This window comes from Xyrauchen texanus, chromosome 26 (assembly GCF_025860055.1).
Source record: "Xyrauchen texanus isolate HMW12.3.18 chromosome 26, RBS_HiC_50CHRs, whole genome shotgun sequence".
In the NCBI taxonomy this organism is placed as follows: domain Eukaryota; kingdom Metazoa; phylum Chordata; class Actinopteri; order Cypriniformes; family Catostomidae; genus Xyrauchen; species Xyrauchen texanus.
The window spans coordinates 3,888,102-3,896,222 of record NC_068301.1 but is presented as its reverse complement, the minus strand read 5'-3'; the positions used below and the strand labels follow the sequence as shown (position 1 = coordinate 3,896,222).

The 8,121-nt window shown below is 43.3% G+C and overlaps 1 protein-coding gene across 1 annotated transcript in view; it reads right to left on the bottom strand.

Annotated features, from left to right (window-relative positions):
- Window positions 1-625: 625 nt before the first annotated feature.
- The window catches only part of LOC127619788 (CUB domain-containing protein 1-like), a 10,560-nt gene continuing 3,064 nt past the window's right edge, over window positions 626-8,121 (bottom strand). Inside the window, exons 2-9 of the mRNA XM_052092771.1 lie at window positions 7,289-7,504; window positions 4,700-5,056; window positions 4,226-4,585; window positions 3,799-3,996; window positions 2,660-3,037; window positions 2,217-2,573; window positions 1,974-2,061; window positions 626-1,802 (exon numbers count right to left, since the gene is read on the bottom strand). Coding sequence (XP_051948731.1) covers window positions 1,250-1,802; window positions 1,974-2,061; window positions 2,217-2,573; window positions 2,660-3,037; window positions 3,799-3,996; window positions 4,226-4,585; window positions 4,700-5,056; window positions 7,289-7,504 — 2,507 coding nt within the window. The 3' untranslated portion in view covers window positions 626-1,249. The remainder of the gene's footprint in view (window positions 1,803-1,973; window positions 2,062-2,216; window positions 2,574-2,659; window positions 3,038-3,798; window positions 3,997-4,225; window positions 4,586-4,699; window positions 5,057-7,288; window positions 7,505-8,121) is intronic.

Sequence of the window (8,121 nt, the reverse complement as noted above, 5' to 3'; positions counted from 1 at the left end):
TGTTTATATCTCAATCGCTACTTTAGTTGTTTACAGTTGCTACCCGCTCATTCTTTTGAAATGTTGCGAGTTCATTGCAGCAAAGTACATAAACAATAGCGACGGTGTTCATTGATTTTATAATTAAAGTACCAGTTGCAAACCTCCCTTGAATACCAGAATAAAACTTTGGATGAAGTTATCTCCAGTTTAAGTCTGATCTCTCGTCGTTTGTGCGAACAAATTTAAAATTAATTAGCAGATCAAGAGATTTATTTTCTCGTATCTTGCCACTATCGTTTCCCTGATGTACATATGGTTTTGTCTAATATCTTTGGCCCCACCGGATATTTTCGGTCTCCGGTCTAACGGTGGGTATTCCGACCCGTTCTACAAAATGTGTCTATATGGGGTGCGTCTGTACTTTCCCTCAACACTTCTAATAGGCAAAAAAGAATAGACTTACCACAGCAGATGAAGATAGAGAAGATCAAACCATATGTCCTGTGTTTAGTGCTATGGTGCTAAACCATAGTGCACAGCATTACATCTAGAGCATGCCCATCACATTCATTCAAGCACTACACATCCTCCATCCATTGCTTAATCATTCATGGCAATGACTTTATATCTCCGTTAATAACATTTTACTGTTTAAATCCACTCCACAGAATCCCCAAGAGCCAAATATTAGATATCAATTATATTAATATATCCTTACCGTAAAGGAAAGGCTATTTATTTTAGGATATCAATGGGATAAACATACAGAATAGCAAAATTGAATGGACAAATACAATACATCTGAAACTAGGAGGCAAATTCACACAGTAAACCAGACTATCACTGTTAAAACAAAAATGTCCCTTAGAGAAAGTCACAACACTTCCACAAGGGATTTCAGTTCTTGAGTAGCTCCAATAAGAGCGTTAATTATGTACATTCAGGCTAAAAGGCTGTTAAAAAATATTTAAAACCAGAATTTAGATATATTTTACATGTAAATTACAAGTATGACCACTAGGGCGGCGAGAGAGCGGTCAACGTTTAGCATCAGTTCAAAGCTGTGCAGATAAAAATCAATCACACACATTGTCTGAGTGTGTGTGTGTGTGTGTGTGTGTGGAGGCTTGTTGCTGATGCCATTTTTGTTTTAATGGAATTACACGACAATGTGAACGTCAAATTGTACGTCAAATAGTTCTGCAGCTTTTTAACGAGCTTGAGAATGCTCGTATACATTAGCTACTCATCAAGTCTTGTTCTTTCCTTAATTAGCCACCTCGTATTCTGGTTCAGCACACGAATCAGAGTCTGAATCTAGTTGCGGTTGTAATCTGGATCCTTCAGTAGACAGACGAATGGGATTTATATCGCCAAAACTCTTAAAAGTGTTTAGCTCATTGGTCATCATCCTACGATCTTCGAAACTTAAGCTGCTCTGCGATAGCTGCGGCATACAAGGCCTCCCAGGCATAAAGGTGTTGGATGGGTTTAGGAACGAGCTGTCCCCTCCTCTTTCTTTCCCTCTGTCCAATGCATAATCCCCCAGAGATTCTGTAATCACTGGGATTAGGTCTGTGGGTCCCATAAATGGACGGTACATGTCCACTTGATGTCCGTTGCTCCAGGCTCCATTGTCATCATTCGCTGCAGGTTGGTCCTTGTCCAGAAGATGTCCGTACATCATGGGCTCTTCAATGGAGGCATAGACGTGGGACTCGTTGTCTGCTCTGGTTTTGGGGAAGTTAGCATTACCCGGAAGGAAGGCATTCCCTCTGGGCATAAAGATGGAAGACCTGTTGGCCTTAGGTTTCTTTTTCCTGTAAGTGAAAAGAATGAACATTTATTCCAAGGCCATTGGGGGAAGTCACAATGTCAATTTGTATAAAAAACTATTATGCAAACTAGACATTTTCATAAAACTCTTATGCTCAGGCAAAAGCTTGCCAACAAAAATTTAAAAGAATACTGGATGGAAAAATTGGACTCACTTTCGAATAACGCAACCTACAATAAGTGCAATGATTAGCAGGATCAGCAGCCCCCCAACTACAGCCAAGATAATTCCTATGAAATGTTCTGTACGGAGAGAAGTGGGAATGATTTAGAGCAGAAGCAACCCAATCCATCTTCCATCACGATACTTGTAACAGTAACATTAAAAGCAATACAACTATGTAGACTATACTCAAGGTGCAAATGCATACAATTTAAGACACTGGAGTTTTGCTTACTGGTTTCCTTCTGCAGAGTGACCTTTGAGAGCACAGCAAAGCTGCCACTTTTAGGCTCACAGTTGGACATATTAAGGTAGAAGCTCTGTTGTTGGATGTACATGTTGGGGACAATTTGATCTTCTCTCCAGGACGGCAATTGCCCATTTGAGTTCAGCGGTCGGATCTCAACAGCGGTGTGCCGTGGGTCACACTTGGGCATACTGACGTTGGTGAACTGCAGCTCTGCCCGGTACTCCTGGGGAACATTCACGATCCATGTGACGGTGGAAGAAGGCTTCATACCATCGGGCCAGTTGGGTGTTGCAAGGTATGTGGGTTTCGAATCAAGTGGAGAAATGGTGTAGACCACATTCTCTATGTAGAAAGAGGGAAGCCAATGCTTTGAACTCGTCACCTCTCAAAGGGTCAAGGTAATAATCACCTGGGCAAAATCTACTTACCTAAGATCTCTGGACCCAAGGTGACCTTTAAGAAGGCTCCTTTGTCCTGGCTCAGGTCCTTTGTACTTTTAGGCACTGCGGTAATGGAAACATTCGCTTTGATCTGGATTTTTTGGATAGCACTATCAGCAATGGCGCAAAACTGGCCGATGTTAGAGCCATCACTCTCAGAAACAAGTAGGGATACTCTTTCGTAGCATTCCTTCTCCAGTACAGATTGGTGTAGGTTTCCCTGAGGTAAGGAGAGATCCACAGTTCTATGATCTGGTACACGGAGAACCCAAGTAAACCGTTGAAGGGGGACAGGCAATGTAGTGTCCAGGGTTGGAATGTTTAGGGCAGTCCCACTCATTGCACAGGTCGACCCACTCAGACACTCTATAATGAAATGGAGAAAGGGGGTAAAGGAGAAAAGCAATAAAAAGTATGTACCAAGATGAGTAATCAGTGGTTTAGACATGCTTTAAGACCTTGTGAACACCTGGTATGAAAAGATGTCTTGGGTGAACCAATCGCAAGTGGACATCTGAGGCTGACTGCCATTTACACTTGGTAGATTTCCAAGGGCACATTAGCATTTACACTACAAATGTAATGTGGCCATGTGTGCCTCTGACCTAACAAAACTACACCTGTAATCAGCGCTGTCCGCTTTCAATAGGATTGCATGAAAGCATGTTAATACCAGGTGTACACAAATCTGGATGCATTTTGAGACCAAAAGGAACCAAATCTCTGAGACATAATGGTGACCATGATTTCAACAAGTGGTATGTGTTCCTGGATCAACATCTTTTGTTGGTTCTGGAACAACTTTCCTGCAAAACAAACATGGCCCTATCCCTAACCTCCCCCCTGACTATTAAACACCCATGAAATCACAGGGCGAAGATAGGCTAATACAAATCCCATTCAAGCTCCAACTCAAGCCCTAGCACCTACACCTAACCCTTAAATCTGAATGGGTCGATAGGAGGGTGGTTCTAGGACCAACAAGGATCCAGTGCTCCTCCTACTAGATGGAACGCAGTACCTGAGATGTTATGTGATATGCTTTCTTGTTCTAGATCACAGTTAGCTGAGAATGGGTACAGCATTTGTGCATTCCCATGGTCAACTTCTCATGGTTTCCATGTTACCTATCATTTTGGTGCCCGTTAGCTGCAGTTCCTCAACGGGGCAGTCAAGGAAGGACAAGTCAGCTTTGGTTCCCGCAGGTACCACTATATTCTCTTGCACCACAGAGTTCATTTTCATTTCACAGTAAGACTTTGGGTTTTTATTTTCTATTTGGAGGCTCAATCCGTCCTCGTTCTGGAGATCCACAGTGCAAAGATCTGAACAGAATACAGAGATGGAAAACATGTGATTCATCTACAACTCTGGAACATGGCTTATTCAAGTAATTGATACCAAACTGACCCCAAAATTAGAGATGCACAATTAATCGGGACCGTCATGTCTTTTAGTTTAGATGCATCAGTATTTTGATATTGGTGCATCTTTACTAAACCCTAAAAATATATATTAAAATTTTAAAAAGCTGTGTGCTGTAGTTTTTCTTACATGGGCTCCCACCCCGAATCACAGACACATTGAAGTTCAATGAAAACCCTTTTGTCCCTTTCTTTTGATCACAATTGGCCAAAGTCAGGCTGAAATCTCCCTGTTTATTGGCCGGCTGATCATCCTTTAAGGTCTTTGTGAGCACAGTCTTATCCCCCAGTGTATACTCAATTAAGAGAGCCTTCTTTTGGCATTCTGGTGCAGTATAATCTTGAAAGAGGATGGTAGAATTGTGCATGGGCTCAACAGCAAAGTTCCACTTTATTCTTTCGTCACTGAAAAGTCCTATGGCGTAGTTTGGTGTGAAGAAGTACGTAAGTGACTGTCCTCTGGGCAGCTTGGCATCCACCTCAACCAATGCTGATGATGCAGAGAAAGAGAAATAAAGAAGGTTGTAATGAATTGCCCCCATAAAAAACCCTTTAATTTAATAAACCAAGCCTTTGTCAGATGTTTCAATCGATTTCATCTTACCTTTTGTCTCTGGTCCAATGGACACTTTAAAGTCAGATGGGTTCAGGTCTGTACCTTTGGCAACCTCCAAAGATACACGTCCCTTATAGAGAACCTTGATACGACTGATAGTACCATTTCGACAAAACGTGCCAATGGTGGTGGGTCCTGAGCGCTGGTACGTAAGGAGGGTGTATGTGTGCTTGTTTGGACAAAGTTCTAAAGGCTTAATCTGCCTCATTCCTGGGGCTGGGAAGTCCAGTTGGACCATCTTGGTTGACTGCACTTTTAGGTCCCAAGTGAACATTCTAGTGAACTCTATGAATCGGGTAGTATCCGGATGTGTGACGTCGATGTTGTCGCAGCCCAAAGAGCAATCTATGATCGAAATAAACAATGTAACAAAGGGAACAGCTAGTCAAAACTAAAATTAGAACTGGTGATCTTTATAAAAGGTATAGTTGAGACTCTAATGCTGCGTTCCATTCAAGACGGATGTGGGATATTCCTACTTGATATCTCGGACCATAAAGGCATTCCATTTCCAAATGCTCGGAAGATGACGTAGGAAACAAAACTGCAATGCTCCCGTTAGCTTATCAGCGGTTTAACTGTCACCAGAGATGTCTACTAGCAACCCAATTGATAAACAATGCTGCAAAGCTAGCATTTGTGCTATTTGCATTTGGTTAATACAGTTAATGCTGCCTAAATAAAATAAAATCGAACTACACTTTAGGTTCAAGGTGAACGTGGTCTTGTATTATTATATGATTTAATCACTTTCGTCTTTGTTTCTTTAATTCAAAGATATAAGTATAATAGTGAACCCGCAGAGTTGCGTTCACAATCCATGTTAAGCGCGAACTGCTCCGTGGAAATAACGTGAACTAAAAGCGAACTTCGATCAACTTCTGAGATGGTCTTATGGCACTTTTCCACTGCACGTTACGGTTCGACTCGACTCGCTTTACTTTTCTGAGTTTTCTTTTCCACTGCTGTTTAGTGCCGCCTCAACGTGGGTGGGATTATAGGCTGATCGTCATAGTTGCGCCACCTCTACTGCCGTGACATCATCTTAAACGTGACACAAAACAATAAACAATAACACGGCCGCTAGCTGTTAGCTACAAGCTCATTGTGCTGCATAAAGCCATTGTTGCATGGTGATTTCAAACAAGTGTAACAGTTAAATTGGTCTGGTTGTTTTAGAAGCTTCCAGTAGCTGCTCAACTAAATAAAGTGAAGCTTTCAAGCAGAGTATAGAGTTAACGCACCATCCTCCATCGCGAACTCCAGGCATGGCTGAGTCCAGGGCACTCTCCCTCCCATTCCTTGCCGGTCATTTCCTTGATGGTTCTGTAGTCAACTGAAATTATTTATTTTTTTACTTCTCCCTACACTGTTGGTCGCTCCTGCTGCACACCTCGTCAATATCCGATTACATCGTTGTGATGGTGCATCCCTCCTCCACCGGGAAGGAGGAGGGATGCTCCATCCACCCGAAAGGAGCAGCCGCGGCCATCTGCCGGAGGAGCTCGGCCGCCTAGAAGCGGAGGAACAGCTGCCGACCGTGAGGGGAGGAGGGGCACCCAACCAACCGCCTGGAGTGGTTACTGCTGCCAGGGGCGGGGGAGACGCCTACCTTCCACCAATAACGCGGCGGGCATTCCGTCCGCTAGGGGCCGGAGGACTGCCTCCGATCCACCCGGGGAGGCGCAGCAGTCGTCCGCTAGAGGGTGGAGGAGTGGCTGGGGACCAAGCTACGGCATATCAGAGAACCGGACAGTAAGTGCTTATTCTCTCTCTCTCTCTCTGCCACTCTGTGTTGGCCTTTCCCTCCAGGTAGACGGGGATGACCTGACAGCAGACGGGTGGAAATCACGCCCCTTCCCAGGGAAAGGGGGGGGGGGGGGTGTACGTCATGCCTGGGACACCCCGGCCTGAGAGAACGGGGGAGGAATTTGACAGGGCGGAGGACGGAGGGCGGGGCCGGGTCGTGATTCCACACACCCGGCCCCTAATCAGGCTAATCAAGACTCAGAGAGGGATAAAGGCAGACTGGAGGCTGCAGTGGGACAGCGAGAGAGAGAGATTTACTGACAGCTGTCCGACACCCTTGTGTGTTTGTCTTTTTGTTTCAGTTTTATATTAAAACTATTATTTATATTGTCAAGCCAGTTCTTGCCGCCTCCTATCCAATTATCTCCATTACAATCGTCCTATCGCCCAGCCCTAGTTCCATTGCACTTTTCCTAAAAGTCGGAAAATCAGACTTCCGTGTTGAATGGAATGCAGCCCTACTAATTCTGATTGGATGAACCATATTCAAAGGTGTTGTAAAACAACCAATATTCAGTATGTGACACAGCTGTGACAGCACATCAATGGATTTTATATTCATGCGCCAAGTTGCTACATTGCTTACAGTTGGGATAGTGAACTACATTACTTGGCAGCAGTAAGAATAGTTGATTCTGATTAATATTAATAATAAATGTAACACTGGCGTCTTTTGTCATTCCTGTTGATTCCCATTTTATAAAAGAGGCAACTCAATGTTTTAGGTTGTCCTGGTTACTTGACTATTGAAAGTGTTGTGCTGCTCACCGATTTCTTGGTTGATTTCCAAAGTAAAGACATCACCCGGTTGGGAGCAGTTGAAGTTCACAGTGGTGGTTTGAGGTTCTGTAAGTGTCAGTTCTGAGCTACAGGTTTGAGAAGGGCCCTCACCATTACAAACACTGCAGTCCGCTGCCTGTGCAGCCTTCTTACTGAAGGTCACTATGGTGCCGGGGTCAGGGGTCACCTCTATTGTATGACATTCTGAAATGATAATCATATAAATAATAAGCAAATAAACAAACAGCTTTGAAAAAAACACACTAATTCAGACCCTTTGGAGACTATAAGAGGTCTTATGTTTTCATCCATTCTCTCCTACATCACATCCTCCCCCCATCGACTGACTCATTGAGCTGCGGTGCTCACGTTGGCAACGCAAGTTCAAATTCGTCTCGCAAGAATGTTAGAGACAAAATCTGAGGGAGAAACTTGCCATTTTTTTGACTGGCATCACATTCACACACACCTGTTCTAAGTAAAATGAGAAAACCTACTTAAAAGCTAATTGTATTCATTTATTTATACAGTATATATTTGGAAAAGCATTATATTACCTAGCCTCCCTTGAAATGCAGAGAACGGTTTAGATGTTGCACAGCACTCGATAGAAAGACACTCACAAGTTTAGACATGATTTTGATTGCACAAATGTATCTGTTTGAATTTCAACAAGACGCAAGTAATCAGCCGAATGCAAACCTGCTTACAAAATCATATTACCCCATGCGAATGACTACAATGTTACTGCAAATATTTACTCATGTTTGTGACAACACTGGATATAACTCCGCTGACACACCCCTCTGTCCAACTTATCT